Source organism: Bos mutus, chromosome 19 (assembly GCF_027580195.1).
Source record: "Bos mutus isolate GX-2022 chromosome 19, NWIPB_WYAK_1.1, whole genome shotgun sequence".
Lineage (NCBI taxonomy): Eukaryota > Metazoa > Chordata > Mammalia > Artiodactyla > Bovidae > Bos > Bos mutus.
Genome location: NC_091635.1, coordinates 41243988 through 41271811, shown reverse-complemented (window position 1 = coordinate 41271811; position 27824 = coordinate 41243988). Strand labels below are relative to the sequence as shown.

The window sequence follows — 27824 nt, the reverse complement described above, 5'->3', positions numbered from 1 at the left end:
AAAGGCAAAATGCCAGGGGGTGGGGGTACACCCCAGTCCACCAGACGTCAGGACACTGCCTCCGACCCGGCCGGGCCTGACTCCCTCCCCACTGTCTCAGTGGATCAGGGGGACAGTGCGGGACCCTCTCCGGCCACTCACCACCCCCAGTTCCACGAGACGGACTACAAGCCCCATGATGCCGCGGGGCCCAGTGATAACAAGCGCTGCCCAGGGCATCCGCGTCCCCCTCCTCTCTCCCCCGCATCCCCGCATCCCTAGCCGATCGCTCGGGCTGAGGGCCGGGCTATGCAGCTGCGGGGTGCCGGGGGCCGCGGGCGCGCGTCCCTGCGGCGGCGGCGTCCCTGGGGCCCGCGCCCCGAGCGCCCCCGCGCCCGCTGCGGGCGCCTGCTCCCTCCGCCGAGCGGCGTCTTTGTGCGCGGGGGTGTGGGAGGCAAGGCGCGACTCCGCGCCGCGCCGCCGAGTGCCCGCGCCCTCCGCGGGCGGGTGGGGGCCTCTCCGCGTCGCCCGCCGCCGCCGCCTCGCGAGGACGCCCGCGGCCCGCGCCGCCCGCACCGCGCCACCCCCGCCCGCCGGCGCCGCTCGCACATGCCCGAGCCGCAGCCCTGCGAGCAGGCAGCGCCGGCCCCCCGCCCCGCGGCCCCGGGCCCCGGCTCTGGCGCCGTCCCTCCTTCCGGGCCGGGCGCCGCGGCCCCGGTATGAGGAGCGGGCGATGATCCCCGCCAACGCCTCCGCCAGGAAGGGGCCCGAGGGCAAGTACCCGCTACACTACCTCGTGTGGCACAACCGCCACCGCGAGCTGGAGAAAGAGGTCCGCGCCGGCCAGGTAAGAGCGCCGTCGGGGCGCCGCGAGGACCCCACGGCCCAGCAAGCCCGCCCGGCTTGGGGAGGGGGCGCGGCGCGGGCTGTCCCGCCCCCCTGGCGAGTTTGCAGCGCTTCTTTGTTCGCCGGCGCCGCTTTTGTGCTGTTGACCTGGAGAGGGTGATGGGAGCGGCCCCCGCTCGCTTCCCTCCTGCCCGGCCGAGCAGTCCACACGTGCTCCGAACCCTCCCTGATTGAGGTAGGGGACGTCCTGCCCCTCCTCCGCCGGGGCAGTGAGGGCTGCGGGGAGGGGCTGCCGGCTCCATCTGAGCTCCACGCGGTGGGAGAGTCCGCCCCACTCAGCCCGGCAGCGACACCTCCCGCGTGAGTGTGCGGAGGTGGCCTGCATAGGCAGGGGGTCACAGGTCAAGGATCGGAGACTAGGCCGGGACCCTCCCAGGCGTGCCTGCCCCACCCAGTGCCCTCTACCCTCTCCACGAGCGCTTATCTGTTTGCTCACACTGGGCTGAGCCCCTGAACCCCGCGGACCCAAGCGCCTGCTCAGGAATGGGGAGTGAAGAGAGAGCGCCTCTGGGGTGAAGCCCTGGAGGGCCTTGTCCAGGTGCTGAAATGCGCTCTCCTGCCCTCTGATGCTGGGCCCGGCTTCTAGGTGCTGAGGAAGCCAGGGCCCCACTGGCCCCCGACAGGATTTGAGGTTTTGTACACACAGCGGCTCCCTGGTTCTCTAGTCATTGAGAATGGGTGGGTCAGCCAGCCTTGGCTGGGCGGTGGCCTCCAAGAAGATATGATCAGGGATGGAGCCTCCTCCGCATTCTTCAGGACAGAGGCAGGCAGGCACGGGTCACAGGTAGTTTCCAACTCTGCCCTTGGGCCCAGGTCACAGGCAGGCTCTCCTGGCAGAAACGACTTGCCCTCCAGGGTGGGGAGGCAGGATCCAGAGCTGGGCCCCCCTGGCCCTGGTGTATCTCCATTGAGGCCTGCAAACTTGGCCTGGATCTGCGATCCTGGGGCCATGGACTGGGAGTGGTTTCCTCAGGCGCTGCCCCCTTGGGGAATATGCCTTTTGAGGGCCACTTCCTGAGTCACAGGAAGTTCAGTTTGAGGAGCTGTCTGCTTCCCAAGGGAAGAGTGAGGTGGAGAGCAGGACATCACCAGGCCAGCGAGGTGAGGGTCGGAGCCCGTCTTCAAGTCCACCACCGGGCCCTCAGAGCAGCACCACATCCAGCTGTACATGGCAGGCGCAGAAAATGGTGGGGTGACCTGAGCCTTCACCTCTGGTTGGGGTGTCCACTTCCATTCTACCTCCATTTCCATAAGGATGCTTCAGGTTGCTCCTTGGATCCTGTCTCTGTTTATCCATTATAAAGGAAGTGGTTTGCTGCCACTGGTAAAGGAAGCAAGGTCAGAGTGGTAGCTCCTGGAGACGAAGATGAACAAACCAGGCACAGCCCACGCCCTCCCAGAGACCCCATTGTGCTGATGCAAATGTGAGCAGGGAAGCAGTGTGAAGTGCAGGGTGCTAAGTCAGTTCAGCCTCTTCTGGCTTGTCTCTGCTTGTCCTCCCCTGAGGGCAAGAGAAGACATCCCTGAGGGAGGTTGCAGCTGGAGGGATTTAAGTATGACCTGAGAGGAACTTCCCAGTGGGATGGTTGATGATTGGCTGAAGAACTGTTAGGCAGAAGGCTAGTGGCTGAATGTCCAGAACACCTTGATCATGCTCCCTTGCCCAAGTGGAGGGTGCTCTTTTCCTTGCAGAGACTGGAGAGAGGCAGAATGCCCTAGAAGAAAAGGCCATTTCACCCAGGCCTTTTTGATTGATAGTCCTTGGGTCAGCAGTCCTCTTGCTGGGGTGGGGTTGGAGAGGGGCGCCAGAGCCTGCAGCAGGTGGGGCTCCTTCGGACCACTGAGTGTGGTCCCCTCAGGCTTCCGCAGAAACCAGGTGCACCCCAACCCCACCCACTCATCCCCTTTCCCTGGTGAATTTGTGTCTTCCTGAAATGTACACTGCCTGCCCTGATCCCAGCCCAGGGGGATACAGGGCACTGGTTGAGGATAAACCCTTCTTCAACCACAAAGGAGCCAGATCAGTCCTCTCCTTTGCACCAGGGTGCCAAGAAGGGAATGCCAGTCAGTCTGGGTGGGAGAGCCCCCAGGCGGAGTTTTGACTCCAGGACTGACCTGGGCGGAATCCTTGCATCCAGATGTGCATTGCTCAGTTCTCCAGGCCTCAGACTCCCTGGGAGAGCTAAGGATGCCCCCTCCCCAGGCATTTCCTGCAGGTGAGGGGCCTGGGGGGGCCACCTAACATCCTAATGAAACCCGGTCAACCCCAGGCATCTCATCTGGGGGTCCCTGATCTCTGGTCCTCTTAGCACCCACTGTCACAGAAAACAGCCAGGCTTTCCTCAAACACACAGCAGCTGGGTTTCCCTGGTCTTCATTTGGCATAGCGGCCTCCTCTTCACTCCAAGAAAGCCCCGCAGAGGCCCTCCCGTGGGCAGGCTTGGCAGTGCTGGCCAAGGAGGAGGGGGATGGCACGGCAGCCTTCTGAGCAAGTTCACAGGGGCTGGTTGCAGGGTATGGTATAGGGAGAGGGAGGTGGTCAGCGGAGGTTTTTTGAAGGGAAGTGTCCATGATCACCCCTAGCCGATGCCCAGCAATACAACAGTTGCTGGGTGCCCTGCTTTCTGCCATGCACCTGCTCTGCCAGGTTGGGAGGGGGCAGGAGGTTGTAGGTTAATGGATGTGCCAGTTCTCCCTTAGCTGGCATGAGGCCTGGGGTCCAGACAACTGGGCATGGCCTTGGTTCTGGAGCTGCGAGTCCCTGGGGTTCCCTGGGGGTAGGTGGTGGAGGTTAGATGGGAATAGCTCCCTGTGGGAGGGCCAAGGAGAGCAAGGTTCTTCTTGGGCAGCAACCACCCTGGAGGGGACTGGACGATGGTCCTAGGGGAACATTTTCTTTCTTCTGGAGGCTGCCTCCATAATAGTCCTCCTTCCTGATTTCCCCAGGTCATCTCTCTGACCTGACACCCCAGTGAGATGGGATTGTGGGGCCCGTGGATGCTCAGACAGAGGCTGTCCCACCCAAGGTACCTGTTGTGACCAGGAGCACCTGTGATTGCGTCTCCTGGCAAAGTAGGCAGTCCCCGGTATAGGCTGTCACCACAGTTGATGAGCTGGGAAGCTCGGGAGAGGGAGCCACAAACCCTCAAAACCAAAAATCAATGTGTCTGGGATGAAGGGGAGGGGCTGCGTGGGGCAGAATGGAGGGGGACTCAGCAGGTGCCACCCCCACGGGCCCAGCTCCACTGTCCATGGGGGAAACACCCTGCCTCGCTCCCCCTTGAGAGAGCTCAGGTCCGCCTGGTGGGAAAGCAGAGAAGCGGTGGTGGCCACACCAGACTCGGGCTGTCCTCCCTGGGGTGGGGGTGAAGCAGGGTAGGGAAAGGAGCCTGTCTACTCCTCCAGCACCTGCGTTTACTCTATACATTTGGTGTGTTCTTATAAGATTTCACCTAACAAAAGGACTTGCTAATGCTAAACAACTTTGAAAAATACTCTGCGAGTGCACGTGGGTTCAAGGAGTGTGCATGTGCAAATGTGCTGGCATCTATGTGTGTTACACATGAGTAGAGGCCTGCAGGCTGGAGGGCAGCTGGACACATGCCCTTGTACACGCGGGTGCACATGTACTGTGCCTGTGGATGCAGGAGCACGTGTGTGTGTGTAGTGTGTGTGTGTAGTGTGTGTGTGTATGCAGACAGGGGCCTGAGTGGAAACAGGGAGACTCTGTGCCCAGGGAGCCCCAGCTCCTAAGCTCGAAAGTCTCTGCTTGGGCCCCCAGCTGAGGCTGGCTGGGGTGCAGAGCTTCTGTCCTCTTGGCGGGGAGGGCTGGGGGTTGGGTTTCATGGGAAACCTTTTCATTCCAGCAATTAAATAGCAGCAGGCCTTTGCCGAGAAAATTAATGAATTCTCCCACCTGGGCCCTCGGCAAGGTGCCGCTTCCACCAAGGGCTCAGCTTTGAATGGGTGCAGGGGATCTTCTTTGGAGCCTGGCTGACAGTACACAGGGCTCATGGTGGCCCTGGAAAACACCGGGGCCCTGGGGACCTTGGGGAGTGCTGCCAGGAGAGCTCCGGAGGAGCGGAGGTAGGGCGGGCACCCCTTCCTGGCCGTCACCGGCCTCTGCAGTCTGGAGCCGAGGCACCTGAGGCGGGGGAGGCGGGCAGCATCTGGAGCCCTGGGACTGGCCCTGCTGGCTCCCTGGGGCCTTGTTAGCAGCAGCAGCATCTGGGGCAGGGCCAGTGGGAGGCGTGATGGCTTAGCTGCGGCCTGTGGGAAGCCCTCCTCCTGACACCCTGATGACCCAGCCTGCTCGGGGTCTGTGGATGCTGTCTCGCTCCTATCCCAGGACTCAGGATCCCACCCAGGTCGGACCCTGAGGGGCCCAGCTCAACCTGTAAGAGGCAGAGAGTAAATAATGCTTTGCCCTCCTCTCTGGGGAGCTGGTGGACTCCAAGCTACAGCTCAGAGGGCACAGGGGCCGGGCAGAGTTTTTTTTTTTTTTTTTTTTTTTTGGCTCCTTGTATATTTAAAGAAAAAGAAATGCCAACAGAAGGTTATAAAAATTATATAGATCACTTAAAATGTTTTGTTTTTGACAAAGGAGTTCCCTACCTCCCCCACCTCTGCATCTCACCCCCAGAGGCAACCACTTTGAACTCTTTAGGCGATTCAGTTATTTGCCTCATATTATAAACAACATACTTCTACAGCTATTTACTAGCTAATCAATTTTACACTTTACTGCCTTGCCCTCCTTCCCCATGTCCCTTAAAAATAGTCATCTAGGCATTTGCTTAATAAATATTTATGAAGCACCCATTATGTGCCAGACACTGTCCAGAGCTGGGGATATAGCACCGAACAAAACAGACAGTTCCTTTATGGAGCTTACATACAGTCTAGGAGAGGGAGACAATGAAGAAATAAGTAGGCAATTTAATGCTGAAAGAGAGCTGGAGCAGGAGAAGGGACAGCAGACAGACAAATAGCAACTGTTACTTGAGCTGGCTTGTCAGGGCTAGCCTTTCTAAGGAGGTGACATCTGAGCGGTGGCCTTAATGAAGTGAGGGAGGAAGCTTTGTGGCTACCAGGACCCAGAAGAAGATGGTTCCAGGGAAAGCCAACATGCCGGAGTGGAGCTTGGAGAGATGGGAGAGCATGTGAGTTCAAAGAGACATTCAGGATGCTATCCTCAACTGCATGGGAAGCCACGGAGAGATTCTGAGCTAAAGGGCATCAGGACCTGAGGAATAATATTTTACAGGTACCTGTGATGGGTCCTAGAGAGAACAGACCTAAGGAACCAAGAGAGGAGTGGGAGGAATTAGGTGACAGGGTGGCTACACCAGGAGGGTAGCCTGAAGGTGGTAACATCTAAAATGACTCTGGATCTATTTTGAAGGTAGAGCCTATAAGGCCAAATTTTACTGGTGGATTAGATATGGAAGGTGAGAGAAAAAGGAGAGAGAAAAACAGTCTTCCCTGGAAAGGGAGTGACCTGAAGTGCTGTTTACTGTGATGGGGGAATTGGGAGAGGTGAAGCTGTCCAGGGACAGCTGGAGTGAAGAAAGCAAGGGAAAGAAGCACAGGTCAGAAGGTCCCATTCTGTTTCATGGATTCAGTTTCCATTTTGTATTTTTGTGAGGGTGTAAATGACTGTGCCTGCCTCCAGTTTTCTGTTTCCTGCATTGACAGTTGTTTCCTCTGTGTTTTTAGCACCTATTTGCAAGTTTTGGTATCTTTCTTTCATGTTGGGCAGCTTTCCTCAAGTGTCCGGTCACCCTTGGCTGCCGGGGCATAATTAAGGATGGAGGTGTGGAGCTTATTAATATGTGGGTGCTGCTCTAAGATGACTGGCCTGCTTATTGTTGCTGCTGCTGCTAAGTTGCTTCAGTCGTGTCCGACTCTGTGCGACCCCATAGACAGCAGCCCACCAGGCTCCCCGGTCCCTGGGATTCCCCAGGCAAGAATACTGGAGTGGGTTGCCATTTCCTTCTCCAATCCATGAAAGTGAAAAGTGAAAGTGAAGTTGCTCAGTCGTGTCCGACTCTTTGCGACCCCATGGACTGCAGCCTACCAGGCTCCTGCGTCCATGGGATTTTCCAGGCAAGAGTACTGGAGTGGGGTGCCATTGCCTTCTCCGTCAGTATATATCAGGCTCAATTTACTTAACATTTATTTTTATTTATTTATTTGGCTGCATCGGGTCTTCAGTTGTGGCCCACGGGATCTTCGATCATTGATTAATAGATCCCTCACTGGGGATCAAACCCAGGCCTCCTGTACTGGGAGTGCAGAGTCTTAGCCACTGGACCACCAGGGAAGTCTCTCAGGTGCAATTTCCACAGAGGGTAAACCCCCTGGCATCCCATGAAGAGAAGTGGGGGGCATCTCCCAGCTTTACAAAATTGGGGAGGGAACCAGGGGTTCTAAAGTTTAACCAGGCCCCCCAGTATTCAGTTCTGAGCCTTTCTGCCACCTCTGCTGTTCCCACTGCCTGCATGTTCTTCACCTTTCAAGGGTGCTAAGTGGGGGGCTCTAGCTTGACTGGGGTTTCCCTCTGTGAATGGTTGGGTTCTAGTACCCTCTCTTCCCCTAAGTCAGTTGTAATGCCCCGGCCACTTTCTTGTGGGTTTTAAATATTTTATTGGCATTATTTAAAAAAAAATTATTTGGCTGTGTCATGTCTTCGTTGTGGCAGGTGGGATTTTCGCTGTATCATGCAGGGTCTTTGATTGCAGGGTAGTTGCCTCGAGGGCTGTGGGATCTTAGTTCCCCGATCAGGGATCGGACCCGAGACCCCTGCATTGCCAGGCAGGTTCTTAACTACTGAACAACCAGGGAAGTCCCACATTTACCTTTTGAGGCAATCTTCATTCCTTTGTGCAGATCTAAGTTTCTATCTGGTATCATTTTCCTTCTACTTGAATAACTTCATTTAACATTTCTTGTATGCCTTCTGGTGACAAATTCTCTTAATTCTTATTTGTCCACAAAAATCTTTATTTCCCCTTCTTATTTTTGAAGTATATATTTTCATAAGATATGGAGTTCGAGGTTGACAATTCCCATCCCCACCCCACCTGCCAGCACTTTAAAGATTTCATTCTATTGTCTTCTAGATTGCATGGTTTCTAGTTTTTAAAAAATGTAGAATTTTCTGTATTCGTCCTTCCATACATAGTGTGTCTCATTTCTCAAAACACTTTTAAGATTTTCTTTTTATCACTAGTTTCCAGCATTTGATTATGATGGGCCTTGGTGTAGGCTTCCTTGGGATTCATTGAGTTCCTTGGTATTCATTGAGTTCCTTGGTTCTGTGGATTTATCATTGTATTAGTTTCTGCAACAAGCTACCAGACAGGATGGGTTAAAATAATAAATTCATTCTCTCATCATTTTGGGGATTGGAAGTCTAAACTCAAGCAAGATATCTGCGCTGCTCCCTCCAAAGGCTCTGGGGGAGAATCCTTTCTTGTGTCTTCTGGCTGCCCGTGGTGCTCAGCGTTCCTCGGCTTGTGGTTGCTCCACTTTAATCTCTGCCTCCCCTCATAGGGAACGTCTCTCTGCATCTTACAAAGATGCATAAAACTGGACTTAGGGCCTTACTGGATAATTCAGGCTGATCTCATTTTGAGATCCTTAACTGTATCTGCAAAGACCCTTTTTCAAAATAAGGTCACATTCATAGGTTCTAGCAGTTAGTATGTAGATATATATATATATTTTTTTTTTTGGTTGGGGGGATGGCACCAGTATTCAGCTCACTATAGTAGGTTGTTTTGTTGTTTTTTTAAATGGAATTTGGAAATTTTTTGGCTATTCCTTTAAATTTGTCTTATTCCTCCACTTCCTTTCTGAACCTTTTTCCAATTATACATATGTTAGAATGCCTTATGCTGCTGCCAAGTCGCTTCAGTCGTGTCAGACTCTGTGCGACCCCATGGACTGCAGCCTACCAGGCTTCTCCGTCCATGGGATTCTCCAGGCAAGAACACTGAAGTGGATTGCCATTTCCTTCTCCAAATGCATGAAAGTGGAAAGTGAAAGTGAAGTCACTCAGTCGTGTCTGACTCTTAGCGATCCCATGGACTGCAGCCCACCAGGCTCCTCCATCCATGGGATTTTCCAGGCAACAGTACTGGAGTGGGGTGCCACTGCCTTCTCCAGAATGCCTTATAGTGTCTGACAAATTGCTGAGGCTGTTTGAATGTTTTTTCAGTACCTCTTTTCTCTTCTGTTCTTCAGTTTGTATAGTTCTGTGGCTGTATCTTTAAATTCACTTATTTTTATTTTCATTCTGATGTGTCTAATCTGCTATTAACTCTACCCAGTGAAAATTTCATTTCAGAACATTTTATCTCCCAATTTTTCCCTTGTGAATGTTGTTTTTCTTTAAAGTTTTGAGCACATTGAGCCATTCATCTTTATTATGTCAGAATATGTTTCTATTAAATGATTTTTCTCCTGATTATGGGTCATATTTTCCTACTTCTGTACATATCTAGTAATTTTTAACTGGATGTTGGACACTGTAAATGCTGTGATGTTAAGCATCGGGATTTTGCTGTCTTCATTTAAAGGAGTGTTAGGCTTTGTTCTGGCAGCCTAATTTAAGTTACTGGCAAATCAATTTGATCCTTTTGAGCTTATTTTTTATCTTTATTAAAATTAGGTCTGGGTGGGTCTTTAAGGACAGGCTGGGGTTGCAAAGAGTTGGACACAGCCTGGTATCTGAACAACTTCTAAGGTATAATCCTTCTTTTGAATACCTCTCTATTGAATATCCTGGGTAATCAACAAGGGCTCTCTAGCAGGTTGGAGCTTGAATGCTTCCCTGCTATGGCTGAACTCTGAGAATTTTTTTTTTTTTTTTTTGAGTCTGTTGTTTCTTTTCTGCCTGGTTTTGTTCAGTTTCACTGTAAAAATGTGAAGTTTAGTATTTAGCAAAGACTCAAAGGAACCACATGCAGATTTCTGGAGCTCTTTAAAAACAAACAAACAAAACGTAGCTTACTTTTTCCTGGAACTCTGCCCTGCAAGTTTTAACTACCTCAGCCTCCCTGCTACTGTCTCTCAGCTCCTCAGCGGACTACCGTACCCTGCTGGGGATTCTCCTCTCTGCATGGCTGTTTGGAACATTCCTCCAAGTAGAGACTTAGACAATCACAGGCCCCACCTTGTTTGTTTGTCTTACTTTAGGGATCGCAGTCCTGGGCTAATTGTTGCCTAATGTCTGAAAACAATTATTTCAAGCAACACTTTTCTCTGTTCTGAGTGGGATGGTAATTTCAGTTATTTATTCATGTCAGCATAGAAGCCTTTCCCTGGCATTTTATCAAGTTTTGGGGGCAGAGAAGAGTAGTTATACGCATGTGGTCAGTTATTTACACAGAAGTCCTAGTCTCCTGAAGTATATCTAAATGTTTATATTTAACAAACATATGTTTTTATCACCCAACAAAAATTTCATGCAGTATAACTGTACTATTCACAAAACAACAGGATTTTAAAAAAATGTTAGTGTCCCAAAGGCACAGGACATGGATTTGAAGGTGTACCATGAACATGTTCTTTTCTTCCTGTTAATGTATCATTGCAGTTGTGCTAAAACCTCACAGTGGTAATGTCATGATCTAAACTGGTGGCCCTTCCTGAAGGTGCGGTCTTGGACACCTAGGATAGGTCTCAGGTGCCCTCCCTGGCCAGTAGCCTCTCTAGACCACCCTTCAGCCCCAAGCTTACTCTTCACAGGCAGACCACTGGGCCTTGGAAGAGTGAACCCAGTCAGGGCACCTAGGTGAACTGGAAAGGAAGTTCGTCCCTTTCTCAGAGTTACTTCCTGCCCTGTCCTGCAAGCCCCTTTCCACTCGACCCCAGTTCATTGTGCCTGTCTCTCCCATTGCTTTCTGAGACAGGCAAGGCAGGACAACTAGGTGAGTGCTGCCTGCCTAGAGATAGATAGCTCATCGCTGTATCTTCCTGAGGCCTTTCCACACTGCCTTGATTTCATCATTAATGGACTCCTGAGGCAGGCTTAGATGGGCTGCCTCATGACGTGACCAGGGCAACCGCTTCACCTCCTCCAGGTGGACATTGAGCAGCTGGATCCCCGGGGGCGGACTCCCCTGCACTTGGCCACCACCCTGGGGCACCTCGAGTGTGCCCGCGTGCTCCTGGCGCACGGCGCAGACGTGGGCAGGGAGAATCGCAGCGGCTGGACAGGTGGGCACCCCTGCTCGCTTCCACCCCACAGCCTGGGTCTCCCGGCACCATATCGTTACCTCTGGTTGGCTGCAGGGAGCCCTAGGCAGGGTCCTGCCCTGTGACATTGCCCCCCCTGACCCCCAGTGCTTCAGGAAGCTGTGAGTACCCGGGACCTGGAGCTGGTGCAGCTGGTGCTACGGTACCGGGACTACCAGCGGGTGGTGAAGCGGCTGGCGGGCATCCCCGTGCTCCTGGAGAAGCTGCGCAAGGTGAGGGCCAGCCTGTTCACCTCCCCACCGTGGCCCTCGAACCCTGTCTCCAGTGCAGGCTTAGCCACTCTCCTTTTCCTCCTCCAGGCCCAGGACTTCTACGTGGAGATGAAATGGGAGTTCACTAGCTGGGGTAAGAGGGGTTGCCGGGGGCCTCTCGGGGGCACCTCCCACCCCAGGGCTCCTGCACTTGCTGCTCCCTTGCCTGGAGCCTTCTTCCATTGCGCTCCCATGGCTCCCTCCCACCTTTTAGTTCTCAGCTCGACACTGTCTCTTCCTGAGGCCTTTCCACACTGCCTCAATTCCGTTATGAATTCCTTCGCTTTGTAATGACTGGCTCATTTGTCTGTCTGTTACCTGTCGTCCCTTGCTAGAAGGTAAGCTCCAAGACGGCAGGGGTCCTGTCTTGTTCAATGTTGTATCCCCAGTGCTTGGCACAGAGGAGGCGTTTAATAAATATTTGTTAGAAGATTGGATGCAAGATTGAATGAATTAAATGGTGAATACTAGGGACTTGGTGGTGGCTGACTCATGCCTGTCTCCGACTTTAGGTTGCTCATATCTGAGTGACTGTGGTCTACATTTGTTGAGGGGTTGGTTGGGGGAGAGGTTGCTCTCCCACCAGTTCCCTTACCTATTCCCAGACACACCCCTGACCCCCATGTTCTGAGGTTTGGTGGGCCAGGCAAATTGAAGCCACCTCTGACCTTCTCATCCACTCAGTGCCCTTGGTGTCCAAGATCTGCCCCAGTGACACCTACAAAGTGTGGAAGAGTGGACAGAACCTTCGGGTAGACACCACACTCCTGGGCTTTGACCACATGACGTGGCAGCGAGGGAACCGCAGCTTCATCTTCAGGGGCCAAGGTCAGGCAGGTGGGAGGCAGGGCAGGGTGGGGAGGCTGGGGACACCCCCACGTGAGCCCTGACTCCCTGAGCTATTCTGGGGCTGGCAGACGCGAGTGCCGTGGTTATGGAGATTGACCACGACCGCCGCGTGGTGTACACGGAGACCCTGGCTCTGGCCGGGCAGGACCGTGAGCTGCTGCTGGCTGCTGCCCAGCCCACGGAGGAGCAGGTGCTGAGCCGGCTCACTGCACCTGTTGTCACTACGCAACTGGACACCAAGAACATCTCCTTTGAGAGGTAAGTGGGCATGGCTTTGGAAGCCTGGAGCCAGCCTGGTGGGTGCCCCCTCACCTAGACCACTCTGCTTCCCCAGGAACAAGACAGGCATCCTGGGCTGGCGCAGTGAGAAGACCGAGATGGTGAATGGGTATGAAGCCAAGGTGAGGTCACAGTTCCCAGGTGCCAGACCCACCACACTCTTGCCTACAGTGAGCAGGACAGGGGCTTCCTGACCAGTTTCTAAGCCCTGGAGGTACAGAGACAATACAGTCTGGAGGGAAGAGCCTGAGACCAACAGGCAACTGATGAGAACAGCTGGAGTTTACTGGTCCACCTAATACTACGTTCAGGCTTCCCTGGCGGCTCAGGGTAGAGAATCTGCCTGCCAATACAGGGGATGCAGGTTTGATCCCTGGGTTGGGAAGATCCCCTGGAGAAGGAAATGGCAACCCACTCGGTATTCTTGCTTGGGAAATCCCATAGAGAAGCCTGGTGGGCTACAGTCCATGGAGTTGCAAAAGAGTTGGACACGATGTAGCAAGTAAAACAAAAACATTACTTTCACGTGCAATGCCCTATTTTGACATTTTAAATGTATGTGCATGTATGTATGTGTGTCTATTGTACACATGTACACACGTCTATGTACATATGTGTGTATACCTCACACAGGCTCATTTAATCCTCACAACAACCCTTTAAGGTAGGTGCTTTTATTATTCCCGTTTTACAGATGGTTTACAAAAGGTTGATTTTAATCAACCTTTCTATGGTTTCCCATTTAATCTTTACAACAACTCTATGAAATAGGGTATTGGCCCATTTTATGAAGAGGAAGCGGAAGCTTAAAATGATTAAGTAACCGGCACAAGGTTGCCCAGATCTTCTGGCTGACTCCAAAGCCAGGCCTTCACTCCTGAGCAGACTGTTGAGGGAGGTCTCCCACAGTCACTAATGGGACCCTTGCATCACCCATGTGGGATTACATGGTGAAGAGGCCAACCAGTGCAGGGTTCTGTGTTGCTGCTGTTTCCTCCTGGAGGCCTTCCCTGGACCACAGGCTAGGCTATGGTCTCTGCTTTTTATTCCCACAGTCCTGTGCTTCTCCATCTAGAGGACATGTCACACTGGGTTATTACCATCCACTGTCATCTTGTCTTTTCAAAAAGACTGTGAGCCTTAAGAGGACAGGGGTCATGCCTGGCCATGCTCGTTCACCACTGTATCCCTGATGCCTGCCTCAGTGCCTGGCCTAGAAATGGTCCTCACAAAATGTCTGTTGAATGAATAGGAAAATGAATGAATAACTTCATATAATTACTTGCCCAAAGGCCTGGAGACTGGAACAAACGGTACCTCCCTCCCCTGATCATTCCTTAAAGGAAATGTGTGTGATGCCCTTGGGGGCAGGGGCAGGGACAGAGGTACCAAAGCTGTCAGCAAGTCCTTTCCTCATCTGTCCCCAGGTATATGGGGCATCCAATGTGGAGCTCATCACCCGGACACGGACAGAGCATCTTTCAGAACAGCACAAGGGCAAGGTCAAAGGTAATCAGGCAGAGGTGGGTGGGGGATGGGGAAGAGGTGTGTGGGGAGGAACCAGCTCCCACATGAGCCCCTCTAATCAGTATTTCCTCTGACACGCTATCAAGAATCCGGATAGCTTACTCAGGCAAATAGACTTCAATTCAAATGCCAAATCCTAGTGATTGGTAGTGGCTGCCTAGAGTGCTGATAAGATTCTAAGGCAACATTTGGGCTCAATAGGAAGGGATGCTATAATTGATTACTAATATCTGCACTGGATTTGTGGGTGGGGGGATGTGACATATGCTATCAGCCGTTCCAGTCTAGTAGGACACACCGGAGGCAGAAAGACATGGGCCCTGCCACTGATTCTTTGTGCCCGCTGATACCTACACCTGACTCTCTGGGCACCAGTTAAGTCTGTTTAAAGTGGGAAAATGGAATTCCCACCTCACAAGAGAACAAAATGAAGTTTCTATGGAAGCCCCCAAAGGGAAACACACACATGCATACCCCCAAACTGCTCCCCAAAGGCAGGTATTTTTTGTCCAGTGTCACCAACCTGGACAGTGATATTTTGGGAGGTCTCTCCTGAGCCCCAGGCCTACTTTTATTCCAGCTGGTCCTGCCTCTGCCCCCTTGGAGTCCTCAGTCACCTTCAGGTGAAGGTGCCTGGGTGTGTGGTGTGGGTGAGCCACCCTCCCTCCCCACCAGGGACCAGCCTCCTCCCTGGGTCTTGGGTGCTGTCCCTTCTGAGGGGCTGCAGTATCCTCTGAGACGCCGTGTTTCTCATAGGTTGTAAGACACCTCTGCAGTCCTTCCTGGGAATTGCTGAGCAGCATGGGGGCCCCCAAAACGGGGTGAGTGTGTGCCAGGGGTCCCTGTGTGGAAGGGTGTGGATGGGGATCAGGAGGAGTCATACTGTGTGGACCTGCTTTCTTTCCACAATGCCCAAGGCCCTGTCAGCTCCACAGTGGTGGGGAGTTGGGGGAAAGGAGACAGATTTGGGGCTTGTAATACCAGGTGACTGGCCTGGCCTCAAGGACTGAGAAGGGCTCATGAGCTCCTCGCTGTGTGGTACAGACCCTGATCACTCAGACCCTGAGCCAAGCCAACCCCACTGCCATCACTGCAGAAGAGTACTTCAACCCCAACTTTGAGCTTGGAAACCGCGACATGGGTCGCCCCATGGAACTGACCACCAAAACACAGAAGTGAGGGCCCCTGCTGGGGCTGGGGAGGGTTGGGCAGGGCTGGGGGAGGGGTCACGGCTTCTACAATGGCCCTCACTCTTTGGGATCTGCGGGGGGTCAGGTTCAAGGCCAAGCTGTGGCTGTGTGAGGAGCATCCCCTGTCCCTGTGTGAGCAGGTGGCCCCCATCATTGACCTCATGGCCGTCAGCAACGCACTTTTCGCCAAGCTCCGGGATTTCATTACCCTGCGCCTGCCTCCGGGATTCCCCGTCAAGATTGGTGAGGCCTCTACCCTTGTTCCTCTTCAGCTGCTCTGGGGAGAGTGGGGCTTCTTAGGAGGTTAAGAGGGGGTACCCATGGTGGGAGGAAGTGGGTGGTGGTGGTGCCTGATGGGTTTGCTCATCCCCAGAAATTCCGATTTTCCACATCCTCAACGCCCGCATCACCTTCGGGAACCTCAATGGCTGTGACGAGCCGGTGCCGTTGGTGAGAGGCAGCCCCAGCAGCGAGACCCCTTCCCCAGGCAGCGACTCCTCCAGCGTCAGCAGCTCCAGTTCCACCAGTGAGACCCCGAGCCCGCCCTCACTACCCCCACTGCCCCGGCCCTCACCGAGCGCTTCCCGGGGGAGCGGGCGGGAGGGGGTGGTCTGGTCCACTCTGACCCCCTCGCCGTCTCCCCGGCCTGGCGCCTCCAGCCTCGTGCCGCGGCTGCGAGATCTCCCCCGCGTTGTTCGAGGCCCCGCGCGGCTACAGCGTGCTGGGCGGCCAGCGCGAGGCCACCACTCGCGACGACGACGACGACCTGCTACAGTTCGCCATCCAGCAGAGCCTGCTAGAGGCGGGCAGTGAGTACGACCAGGTGCATCTCCGGAGGCCATGCGGAGGGTTCCCCACCGGGACCACGCTGTCGCCACCACAGCTAACGGGCTCACACCCCGCCCCGCAGGTCACCATCTGGGAGGCGCTCACCAACAGCAAACCGGGCACTCACCCCATGTCCTACGAAGGCCGCCGGCAGGACAGGTCGGTGCCCGCCCGTCCTGAGAAGGTTTCGAAGCGTCTATGCCCCCACCCCCACCTCCACATAGAGAACACGACCGGGACCCTGTCCACAGCGCGTCCGGCCACTGCCGGCTGGGCAGCCCACCTTGGCCCAAAGAAACCGCGGTCCCCTCATCGGGGACCCTGCTGGTGTCAAGGTGACGTCCTTTCCCAGCCCAAAGGCGGCCTGAGAGCTTTCACAGATCCTCACCAGACAGAGGTGGGGCTGGGATCCACTCCCACCGGGTGGGAGGGAGCCAGGGAGGTGACTCGAGACCCTTTGACCCCACTGGAGGGTGGCGAGGCCCGCGGTGTCTGAGGGCCTCCATGCTGCTTCCCGCCCCGCTTCCGGGTAGATGGGCCCTAGACGTCTCTTTACCTGTCCCGCAGGAGCGCTCCGCCCACGCCGCAGCGCCAGCCGGTACCTCGCGCAGCCCTGGCGTCGGTCCCCAGCCCTCGGCCCAGCCCGCGCCCAGGCCCGGGCGGCCACGTGTTCCGGAGCTACGACGAGCAGTTGCGGCTGGCCATGGAGCTGTCTGCGCAGGAGCAGGAGGAGCGGCGGCGGCGCGCGCGCCAGGAGGAGGAGGAGCTGGAACGCATCCTGCGGCTCTCCCTGACCGAGCAGTAGTGCCCTCTGCCGGGCGCCCAGGCCACGCCCCGCGGAACCCGCCCCGGAGCGAGGACCGCCCCGCCCGCACGCTCGCCGAGATGTCTGGAGACCGGAGGGGTCGCCTCGCGGGCGCAGCGGCGTACCCGTCAACCGACGCGGAGGGGTTCGGGCCGGCCGCGGAGTACCTTTCCGGGCCAGGGCCCTGGAGGCAGCTGGCACGGCCCGGTTCCCTTGCTTTGCTGTATCCTGACCCCCCCGCCACCCTTCTCCTCTGGGCTCGGACCGGTCCACGGGTGGAACCAGGCGGTCCTGAGGGGGAGACGGTCCTGAGAGGAGCAGGGTCTCCGTCCTCTGCTCCTTCTGGCCGGTCCTCCTTTCTGCTCACTGACCCCACTCCAGGACACTGCCCGTGAAGCCTTTGCATCTCCGCTCTTCCCCCCTGGGGGGGGTGCAGCTGAGCTCCCCACGTGCTGTGTTGCCGCTTTGTCCCAGACACAAACCAGCACGTCCAGGGCCCAGCCCCTCCCCCACCCCCGCATTTCAGCGTCAAGTGCACTTAGCGGGGTGCCAGGCTCCCCCAGCCCCCACACCCCTCCCGGGTCTCAGGGTGGTCCCAGCTTCTCTTGGGGGCGGCCAGAGGTTGGAGTCCCCATCCCCAAGGCACGTTTTTTGTGATCAGGGAGGAGGCTAGGTCTGGGCAAGGCCTGGCTCCCTCATGATGTCTTGGCGAATGAGGGGCATAGTGGGTGCGGCGCAAACACAAGACAAGGGTCGCCCAGGGCCGTGGCACCACTACCCACCCCTTCCCACCAGCTGCTGCTAGCCCTCTGTGGTTGTGCATCCCACTTGCCCCACCCAGGGGCTGACTCTAAAACCCTTCATCCAATGGTGCTAACCCCCGGCTCCCCCCTGCCCCACCCTACCCACCCAGAGAAGCACAGACCCCGCCGGGGGCAGGGGCTCACCGCACACCCTTGTCTGGGTTCTCTCGGACTGGCCTTCCTGGCTCAGCCAGTGAGGCTCAGAAGGGACACAAAAGGGATGGAAGAAAAAGAACAAAGAGAAGCTGTTCCTCTCACCCCCTTCCCTGATGCCAGGGGCACCAGACTGATTCTGAGGCACAAATAAAAGAGGCTTCAAACCCGAGGTTTTTCCTATTTGCCTTTACTGGGGAAGACCGCCCACCTGCGGGCTGAGGGGTCCTTCTGAACCTCAGAGTGGGGAGGGCTCTGAAGAAAGAGGATGTCTGGTGGGTCCTGAGCCGAGGGTTTCATCCGTCAGGGCCTCCAGGATTCTGGTGGTGGCATTTACAGAGGCTGGGGGTCTCACATCCCCACCCATGCAGGAGGCAGAGACTGAGCACTTAGTAAAATGTTTCATTCAGAACATCTTGTTTTCCTCCTAGAGTCAAGGCCACAGCAGAGGGCTGGGAGCTGTGTGTGTGTGTGTATGTACAGCAGAGGGCTGGGAGGTGTGTGTGTGTGTACAGCAGAGGGCTGGGAGGTATGTGTGTGTGTGTAGTGGAGGTGGAACTTGCTTCCTCATGCCAGTTTTCTGGTTGGTTCTTCTGAGGAAGTGCCACGAGGAAGCCACCCTCTCCCCCGCAGGTGGGGAGAAGGGAGCCCTCTGCCATGGACTACTGGGTGTAGCCTGGGGGACCGGCTCTACAGCCAACGTTTGTGTCTGTAGAAATGGGGTGACGCCCGTTCAGTTGACCACTCAGGATGGTGGGGTCAAGTGAGCTGATTAGAGGGAGAAGCGTTGTAATTTTCCCCAGCCTGGGGAGACCCGTCGAATCGCTACCCCTTTGAGGTCAATCCCAAGCTCCCCACCATCTCCAAGCATTGCGCTAACACTAAGCACTTTCTCTGCCCTGGGCGAGGAACAAAGGGGACACTGCCTGCGGTGCAGCACCATTGCTGAGGCCCCGCCAGCTCCTGCCTAAATCCCGGACGAGGTACGCCGCCAGGCGGGCGGCAGACGGACACGAGTCTCTGCAATTGTCCAGATCTCCCGCGAAGGGCGGAGTTCCCTCCCCAGTCCCCGCCCAGGCCTAGAGGGGCTGAGTGCGGAGCTCGGGACCCAAAGCCAGGGCCCTCGGGTGTGCTGGCGCTCCGCCCCACTGTGCTTCCCGGCTTGGACCTCCCCGTTGGCACTGCGCTAGTCCGTGCCGTCCACCAGCTCGCACAGCATGTTCTCCAAAGACGTGATGCGCTGCTCCTGGGCCTGCACCTGCTCGCGCAGGGCCTTGATCTCCTCCAGCAGCGTCTCCAGGGTGTGCTGCTGCGGGGCGCAGAGGACCGGAGAGGTGTTGGGCGCGGGGCGGTAGGGGGCTGTAGATTGGGCCTCGGTGGAGCCGCGCGGGGCCTTACCGACAAGGGAGCATTGCTGGCTGACTGGCTGCGACGAGGGCCGGAGGGCGGGCGCACGTCCAGGATGTTGCGCTTGGTGACCCGGAGCTCGCGGTGCTTGGGAGGCACGTAACCGTCCCTCAACGAGATGAGCACGGGGTCGGCGTCCTGACCTGATAGCCATTCGTCTGCTTCTAGGGCCGGCTCGGGGCCCGGCGTATCTGGGTAAAGGTCGTCCTGGAACAGGTCTGACTGCGGGGGGTAGGGAGACAGGAGAACAAGCTCAGTGTCCAGCCTGCTCCGCTCCCTTCCGCCTCGGAGCTCTGCCCAACCCTCTCGAGATCAACTCACCTTGCGGGGCACAGTCATGACGATGGGTTCACACTTTCTTTCGTGCAACTTGTAGAACCTAAAAGGGAGCGGGGATCAGCACCCGCTCAGGCTCCCACTCCCTTCACTTTTGCTGGGGACCAGGGGGATCGCAAAGAGTCGGACACTTGCTGGGCGCCTACGATGCCTTGCACTTTAAACACATCCAACTGGTAAAACGCCTCTGAGAGGGTGTTTATCATCCTTAACAGGTTAAGAAACTGAAGTTCAGAGAATGTCAAGCATGTAGCTTTGGGGCTGGCACTGGAAACAAGTCTGTTTGACCCCAACCTCCCAATCCAGCCCACTCCTTTCCAAAGATTACACGCCTGGGGAAGCCCCTGCGTCTTCCCAGATGGGACGTGGGGACAGAGGCAGGTGAACAGGAAGGGCAAAGCTGCTGACCGTGCGATCTCGCACTTGCTGACGTCGAGTCCCCGCTTGGGCATGAAGCCCATGCCCCTCTGCGGCTCCTTGCTGCTGAAGGTGTTCAGGTAGTGCACGAAGGGAGGTTCCTCGGTGATCTCAAAGTACCGAATGCTGCTGTCGCCCTGCAAAGCCAGTCGGTTCAGAGCCGTATCGCGCAGGCTCCCCTCATCTCCGTCCGGCCCCCTCTTCTCCCCTCCCGGCCACCAGCACCTTGCCGCACAGGTAGACGATGCTGGAGTCGGGATCGTAGAAAGGCAGTAGGACCCCATTGCTTGTGTCCATCTCCTGCAGCGCCACTGGCTCCTCGAAGTTGTTCTGCCCAAGCACAGGAGGCGTGAACAGCCAGCCCCAGCCCACCCTCGGTGGCGCTTCCGGATGCCCCGAAGCTCCTGGACACTGCCTGCCCTCCCTGATGCCCTCGCACTCCCAAGGCACCTCTGGTGAACGAAGCTGCAGACCCAACCTCTGGACACCACTCCTGGTCCCCCGCACCTAGACCCCCTGTGCCGCCGCATGCAGTCACCGCAAACCACCCCCAGGGACTCGGCATCACCAGGTGGGGGCGCCAGCATGGGCTCCTTCAGGCGACGCAGCAAAACTGGGCAGAGGGGTGGGTGTGGGGATGGCAGGCGCTGCCAAGGGGGCAGCAGCCTCCAGCCCTGTCCAGGTGGGCATGCCCTGCGGGTGGGGGGCGCCTGGCCCCTCCCCCGTGATGCCAGTCCCCGGGGCACACACCCCAAGCGTCCAGCTGCGTTACCGGGTCCCACAGGCCCAGCTCTCGCTGGCTCATGCGGGTGAAGCCCGTGGTGAAGATATGACCCTGGCGCGTGAAGACAGCCCGCATGGGCCTCATTCCCTCGTGGGCCGCAAACCTCTCCTGGGGGCGGAGGGGAGACAGGGAGAGGCGTCACCCAGCTGCTTGCCCTGGGGAGCCTGGAGGGCCGGGCAACCAACTTGCTGACTTGGGTGTGAGGGCGGGGGCGGAGACAAAAGGGGCCCTAAATATTCAGTTTCCTGGGGCCCCCCTGGGTGGCCGCAGGCCTGGAGAGCACGGGGCGCGAGCTTCTCTCTGCAGATGCTGAGCCCTTAAACGCCCTCAGGGCAGGGGAGGTGTCTGCGGGCTTCCCTGGAGCGCGGCCAGGCTCTTCCCAGACCGGAGCTCCCCGCTCCGCTTCGGCTCTCTTGGGCGCGGGCCACGGCCGGGGAGGGCGCTCCCAGCTGACCCAGCGAAGGAGCGAGCGCGTGCGCCCAGCGCGGCCTGGCCTACCGGGTCCCAGAGCGCGAGTTGCCGCTCACTCATCCTGCTGAAGCCGGTGCTGAGCAGCTTCCCGTCTGTGGTGAAGACGGCCCGCAGCGGGCGGGCGCCCTCGTGAGGCCGGGCTCGCTCCTGCTCGCGGGGTTAGTGGGTTAGAGCGCGCGCGGCTCCGCCCGGCCCCGCCGCGCTGGACGCGCGCCCTCCGCGCCGACGTGCAGTGTCCCGCGCAGCCCGCGCCCCGGGTTAGATTGAGGCTGGTGAGGCAGGTGCCGCCGCCCTCGCAGGCCACCCAGCTGGGACAGACAATGCGCGGGGATGGCCCCCAACCCTCCGCCCGGCTGGTCAACTAGGTTGGAAAGGGGCCTGCCCGCGAACCAGGGTTGGGTCCAGACCCGGGAAGAAGGCGTGCCAGCTGGGAGGAGAAGGGTCCGGGGGCTCAGGTTCATGCAAGGTCTGGTGGGAGGATAGAGTTTGCAGCTTCTCCCCTTCTCAGTCACAAATTGGGCAGCCCTCATCTAGGCTGCTGAGACGCAGGGAAGGGGAGGAAACAGGAGCCGGGCAGAGACCAGCGGAGCTGGGGGCTTACTTAGGGCAGGGGGCTAAAGGGAGGACTGGGGTCTGGGATCGAGGTGGAGAAGGTGAGCGCTGGAAGCAGGGCTCAGGGGAGGGCGGGTACAGAGGCCTGACAGCTGCCCCCTGACATAGGGGCTGAGGAGCGGCCAGGCCAGGCACTCACCGCCACCACCTGGCCCTTGCGCGGGTCGATGATTCGCAGGGTCTTGTCCTTGCAGGTGGTGGCTAGCAGGCTCCCGTTGGTGTTCCAGCACACGCTGTGGATGACGTCTGGGTGCATGTCGTCTAGACTCAGGAGCACCTCCCCAGTGCCCACGTTCCAGATGATGATCACATTGTCACCACCTGCCCAGAACGGCCAGACATCATCACCTGGGCCCTGCCTTTGCCACTCCCCCCACCCCCCGCCTCCCCGATCTCTATTAGAACCCCTAGCCTCCCAGACCTGCACTGAGCAGGACATTCCGGGCAGTGGGGTGCCAGGAGAGGATGCCCACACGTTTGGAGTGGCCCTCCAGTGTGATGATGGGCTCTGTGATGCTGCGCACAGGGGTATAGTCTGGAATCTGCCACACCTGGGTGGAAGGAAAAGGCGTAGGGTAGGTGGGATGAGGAGCCAGCTTCATCACTGCTCCTCCCCTATTTCCTGGAGAAGGAAATGGCAAGCCACTTCAGTATTCTTGCCTGGAAAATCCCATGGACAGAGGAGCCTGTTCATGGGGTTACAGGCTGCAGTTCATGGGGTCGCAAAGACTAGGACACGACTGAGAGATTTCACTTCTTCCCCTAATCCCCCACCCCCACTCCACCGGCTCTCTTGCGGGGTAAGGGTCAGATGCAGGACATGTGATGGTGGCCGCCTGGGGCAGAAACGGCTGGGAGCCAGGAGGGGGCGCTGTCAGCTCTCCAGAGACCTCCCTACTCCCCTGAGCAGGGAGACTTCAGAGCCCTGCCTCCCAGCTCTTCAGGCTCCAAGGTGGCCACGGCTATAATTAGTCCTAAGCAGTGCATCCTGGGAGGGGGTGGGCATGTAGCTGAAAATAGCCTGGGAGCTGGGCAGGGCAGGTCCTGGCACTCAGCACCTCCCTTACCACCTTACAAAGCACAGGTGAGGCCGCCCTCCCGGCTTCCCATGCCCCACAGCCCAGGAGCATCCACCTGGTACCTACCATGATGGTGGTGTCGTCTGAGGCACTGGCAATGACGTTGTCATTGTGCGGGCACCAGTCAATGTCCAGCACAGGGGCAGTGTGCCCAGTGACCAGTGGGTAGTTCTTATCCACTCGCCCTGTCTGCAGGGGTCAGAGAAGGAGATATGGGGCTATTCTCCTGTGTGTTTCCAGGGAGCTGGGAGTGGACCTATTTACATCTCAACTGTCTGTTATCTGTTGTCTCTTTGCAGAACTCACCCCCTCTCTGCTCCTCCAAACCCAGACAGCCTACTTCCTCTACTTCCCTGAAGGCAGAGTCTAAGTCATTTAATATCAAGGAATCAGACACAGAGAGGTAAGATAACTTAACCAAGGACACACAGCAAGATACTGGTAGAGCCAAGACTTGACTTCTCAGTCCAGTGCTCTTCCAAGAACACCTCCTTGGAGGACGCTGTTCTTGGGCCTGTCCCCTGCACCTGAAATCTCTCTGGGAAACCCCTGCTGGACTAGGTCAAGGTAAGGTTATATGCAGTGCAGGGCTGCATAGCTCCTTCCTAGCCGCAATGGGCAGATCTCTCCCTGGTCACTGGCTTTACCTTGGAACCACCAGCAGCAGGCATTCCTCATGCCTGCTATCTCCTAACCTGAGCTGAGGCCCATCTATTTTTAATCTTTATGGTATGTTTGGGGGGGGCTCTGAGGCCTTTGCAGGGGCTGGCATCGACCCAGACCAGGCGGCAGGGGAGAGGGGTGGCTGTGTGGCACTGGAATGGCGGTTGTACTGGGGGAGGGGGTGGCTCCCACTGAAATTTGAGCCCTGGGGATGGTGTCCTTGGATGGCGTCTGCATTGCCTTGGAGTGAGTCACTGGCTATTGTCAGGCCTCATCCTGACCTTGCCACCTGTGGGGCCTCTCCTAACAAGGTGTAGAGGCCAGAATCCAGGTCAAGGTCATGCCTTGGAGTGGACAGCCTATGGTTAGGGATGGCTGAGGGGCTTGAGGCTACTCAGTAAAGGTGATGGTCATTGCTTGGCCCCCATCCCTGGAGTATTGGGGGCTTTGGCCTCATGACATATGGGGACATATGTCATGTCCCCCTGCCTCTTGCTCTACCTCACTGCAAGAACCAGAAAGGGGGAGGCAGCCAAGGATTCTGGATAGAGCCTGACCCTGTCCTCACTGTGCTGCTCTGGGGTGTGATTTAATCCAGTAGTCACCCTGGGCTGGGTACAAAGATCCAGAGGCCAGAAACACGAAGGGGTGTGGCATCAGGAGAATAGGAACAGAATCCAGCCAGGTCCTGACTCCACTGCTTCCCAACTATCCATCACCTCCTCCAGGTCCCTGCTGGGTACAGGATGCTGCATGGAGAAGGGATGGGCTGTGCGTAGGTGGGGACCAATGTGATGCTGCTGTTCTGGGAGGGGTGAGGAGCTCCCAATCGGTCCCTGAGAGATTGGGGGATAGGGAGCAGTCAGTCCGCCTAGACTGCCCTGCCGAATTAGGAATGGAGCTAGGTGAGAACACAGGCTGCTGTCCGGAGTCCCCAGGAGTCACAGTCGGTGTCCTCCACCTGCTTCCTTCCCCTCATTCCTCACCTTGGCCAGAGGCAGGACGATGAAGGCACCTCCACCCCCAGCCTCCACAATAATGGCCAGGAATTTGGGGTTGACGGCACAGAAGGCGCTGTCCCATGTGACCTTGGACACACGGATGTCCTCGTAGGCCTGGTCAGCCTTTGCCGCCTGTCCAAACACGTGGCGGAATTTGCTCTGCCGAACCACGCGCCGGCTCATAGCTGGGGGCAGAGATGGAGGATCTCAGTCCCCAGAAATGCTTTTGGTCCTTAGTCCTGTAGCTGTGGGAGGGAGGAAGAGTTGGGGGAGTGGCAAGTGAGAAGGATTATCTTGCCAAGAGTCAGGTATAAATTAATATAGAGTCTGGTCCTAGAAGCAAGGCGTTTTCTTATATATGGGAAAGTTCTTTGCTTAGTTCAAGGGACTTGGATTTGGGACCTGACTTCTTCTTAGAGAACCAGCCCTTAGACTGGGGCCAACAGTGGAAGCTAACTGGGCCTGAAAGCTTCCTGGACCTTCAAGTGGTTTTGGGAGGAGCCTCAACACCAGGCTGCCCTCCGGCTGCCAGCCTTGGGTGAGCATCTCTTCACCGAAGTGGTTTATCTCCCAGAGGCGTCTTGGTCCAGAATCAGAGACTTCCTGGCTTAAGGCCATTTGTGGGGCTAGGACTGCAGCCCCCCAAGATTCTAAGCTCAGCATCTCTGGCAAAGGTTAGGCGAATGGGGTTTGCCTTTTTCTAAAAATTTGCCAAGGAGGAATTCCTCCTGTCAGCTAACCTGAGTCCTTCCTGCTCCTGCTGTCATCAGTTTCTTCCCATGCTGTCGGGGGTGGGGTGGGAGTGGGAGGAACGCGCTGTAAGGTAGATTTCCTCCTCCCACCCCTCTCGCACCGGCTTCTCTAAGAGGCCCTCACGACGGTATTCTGGCTTTTACCCGCCATACTTCAGTCCCACTTCTCCTCTGGGTCCTCTCTCCTGCTAAACTCTTGCGGCTAGGGTCCTCGAACCCCTCCCCAGGCCAGAACCAAATTTTCAGAAGTGGAATGGGGAGGGTGAGGTGCCTCTTCTCCCGCTAGGAGCTTGCACTCAGCTCTTCCCCAGGCACCACACCAAGCGCTTTCCAAGCCGCAGCCACTGCCTCCAGCCCCTCTCCAGCACCGGGCATCCTTGTGCCCTTCAAGCCGCTTCTGCAGCCCCCGGCCTCAGGCCCGGCCTCTGGCCTCCCCGCACCCTCCTCCGGCCCCGGCACTGCGTTCTTGAGACGAGGTGTCTGCGCCCTGAGGGCGCGCGGGCCGCTGTCCGGCCAAATATAGATGCCAAGTCCGCCCCGCCCGGGACCGAATTTGGCGGCGGTGGGGGGGAGGGGGGAGGGAGCGCAGACCTCTGTCCCCTCCAGACACCCCGCCCGCTCCACTGGCTGCGGCGGCGGTGTGTGGCGGGGGAGTACCTGCTCCTGGGCCGGCCGAGAGGCGCTCACGCTGCGACTTCTCTGCGGAGGGGCTTGGGGGTGCGCTGAAGGCCGAGGGAGGCGTCAGGGCGCCGGAACTGCCTCTCCGGGTGTCCGCGGCGTCTGGGGCCCGGGCGTTCGGCTGCGCGCTCCGGCCGCTGCCTGCAACTCCCGGGGCCCGGCGCCGCTGCAGTCCCAGCTGCCGCTGCCATCAACCTGCGGAGGCGGGGCTCCGGCGGGGGCGGGGTCACACAGGCCCCGCCCCTCCGGCGGCGGGAAAGTCGAGCGCTGCAAAGGCAGCGCGACTCGTCCTCCGGACTGCGAGAAGCGTCCAAAGTAATTTTGCGTGTGTGCTGGCGGGCTGTGCGCGATCCTTCTCCGGGCTCCGCGCCTACCGGGTGAACTGGGGAGGCCCAGGTTCCCAGACCTTAGAGCTGGGCGCTGAGAGAGCGAGCCTACGAGGGGGTGCGCTCCTCTTAGAGCCGGCGGCCGCGCGAGATCAGATGCCTTCGCGCTGCATTCCTGCTGCAATCACAGTCCCAATTTAGCCAGTCCCGGCAGGCCGGGGCTGTGGGACTGCACGTCCACACACCACAGAGGAGAGAGCCCGGAGGATGCTCTGGGGACCCTTGGATGAGGGCCTAGGTTGGCCCAGGGCAGCTGCGAGAGTCCCTGACAGGGGGCTGTGAATGTTACTGTGTTATTAATACACTGTCACTGTACTAGACATTCCACCCCTTTAGGGAGGATTCCACTGAACAGGGCAGAAAGCAACCTAAAAACCGGGAGTAGAAATGAAGAAGAAAAAAGTGAAAACCAGGTTCAAGGAAAAGCAGCTGGCCCAGGTCTTTCGCCAGATTTTAGACACTAAACCTGACTCCTCAAGTCTTGAGGGCCTTGTTTATATTGATGTTCTACTGTGTTCCAGGGAAGCCCCTACCCCACTCCCACTCCCTTCAAGACCCTTGGATGAGTATTGACTAAGATTAAGTAAAAGTTAAAGTCGCTCAGTCGTGTCCGACTCTGCGACCCCACGGACTATACAGTCCATGGAATTCTCCAGGCCAGAATATTGGAGTGGGTAGCCTTACCCTTCTCCAGGGGATCTTCCCAACCCAGGGATGGAACCCAGGTCTCCCTCGGGGCAGGCAGATTTTTTACCAGCTGAGCCACAAGACAAGCCCAAGAATATTGGAGTGGGTATCCTATTTCTTCTCCAGCAGATCTTCCCCACCTGGGAATCGAACTGGGGTCTCCTGCATTGCAGGTGGATTCTTTACCAGCTGAATTAGACCAAGATTAAGGAAGAGATAAAAAGAAATCTGATCAAAATGCAGCCAGTGAAAAACAATTAGTCCCTATAGCTGCTCTTTAAGCAGTCTCACCTGCTGCCTGGATTTCTTCCTTTAGATCATAAGGCCCTGGAGGGTCCAGGGGACCAGCGATTCTCATTCTCCAGGAGTGAGTGAGTGAAGTCGCTCAGTCCTGTCTGACTCTTTGCGACCCCATGGACTATACCCTACAAGGCTCCTCTATCCATGGGATTTTCCAAGCAAGAATACCGGAGTGGATTGCCATTTCCTTCTCCAGGAGATCTTCCCAACCCAGGGATTGAACCCGAGTTTCCCGCATTGTAGACAGATGCTTTACCATCTGAGCCACCAGGGAAGTTTTTCTCTGGACACACCTGGAAATCAATGGAACACAGCTTTTCAGAAGGTAGAGGTCAGCATTAGGGGTAAAGGGAGGGAAGGTGGTGGGAACCTCAAACGGATCAGAAGGCTTGTTTCTCAGGAAGAGTCCAAGTAT

The 27824-nt window shown here is 57.0% G+C and overlaps 2 protein-coding genes across 5 annotated transcripts; one reads left to right on the top strand and one right to left on the bottom strand.

The window, feature by feature from the left end:
* The first annotated feature begins 252 nt into the window (after positions 1–252).
* ANKRD13B (ankyrin repeat domain 13B) lies at positions 253–18008 on the top strand. The gene is made up of 15 exons (XM_070390317.1): positions 253–826; positions 10977–11112; positions 11239–11363; positions 11451–11496; positions 12087–12230; positions 12320–12509; positions 12586–12652; positions 13958–14039; positions 14814–14878; positions 15102–15232; positions 15333–15490; positions 15621–15773; positions 15907–16070; positions 16158–16234; positions 16643–18008. Exons 1-15 carry the CDS (start codon positions 713–715, stop codon positions 16878–16880), a joined length of 1890 nt encoding a protein of 629 aa, XP_070246418.1. The 5' UTR covers positions 253–712; the 3' UTR covers positions 16881–18008.
* CORO6 (coronin 6) lies at positions 18005–26223 on the bottom strand. 4 transcript variants are annotated; one of them, XM_070390318.1, is made up of 11 exons: positions 26016–26222; positions 24592–24851; positions 23009–23131; positions 22285–22414; positions 22003–22184; positions 20769–20888; positions 20222–20326; positions 19988–20133; positions 19565–19622; positions 19235–19465; positions 18005–19145 (listed from the first exon to the last, which is right to left on the bottom strand). In XM_070390318.1, the coding sequence occupies exons 2-11, from the start codon at positions 24787–24789 to the stop codon at positions 19023–19025; spliced, it is 1416 nt and encodes a 471-aa protein (XP_070246419.1). In that variant the 5' UTR covers positions 24790–24851; positions 26016–26222; the 3' UTR covers positions 18005–19022. The 4 variants fall into 4 exon arrangements, with proteins under 4 accessions (XP_070246419.1, XP_070246420.1, XP_070246421.1 ...); XM_070390319.1 differs by having other exon boundaries at positions 24592–24791; XM_070390320.1 differs by lacking the exon at positions 20769–20888 and having other exon boundaries at positions 26016–26223.
* Positions 26224–27824: the final 1601 nt, after the last annotated feature.

Coding starts and splice junctions, on each gene's coding strand:
- ANKRD13B (XM_070390317.1), top strand. CDS start 713: ATGATCCCCGCCAACGCCTCCGCCAGGAAGGGGCCCGAGGGCAAGTAC. Junction 12,653..13,957: donor TGAATGGGTATGAAGCCAAG/GTGAGGTCACAG, acceptor ATCTGTCCCCAG/GTATATGGGGCATCCAATGT. Junction 15,491..15,620: donor GGGATTCCCCGTCAAGATTG/GTGAGGCCTCTA, acceptor GCTCATCCCCAG/AAATTCCGATTTTCCACATC.
- CORO6 (XM_070390318.1), bottom strand. CDS start 24,789: ATGAGCCGGCGCGTGGTTCGGCAGAGCAAATTCCGCCACGTGTTTGGA. Junction 20,134..20,221: donor TCGTCTACCTGTGCGGCAAG/GTGCTGGTGGCC, acceptor CTGGCTTTGCAG/GGCGACAGCAGCATTCGGTA. Junction 19,466..19,564: donor TCATGACTGTGCCCCGCAAG/GTGAGTTGATCT, acceptor TACCCCCCGCAG/TCAGACCTGTTCCAGGACGA.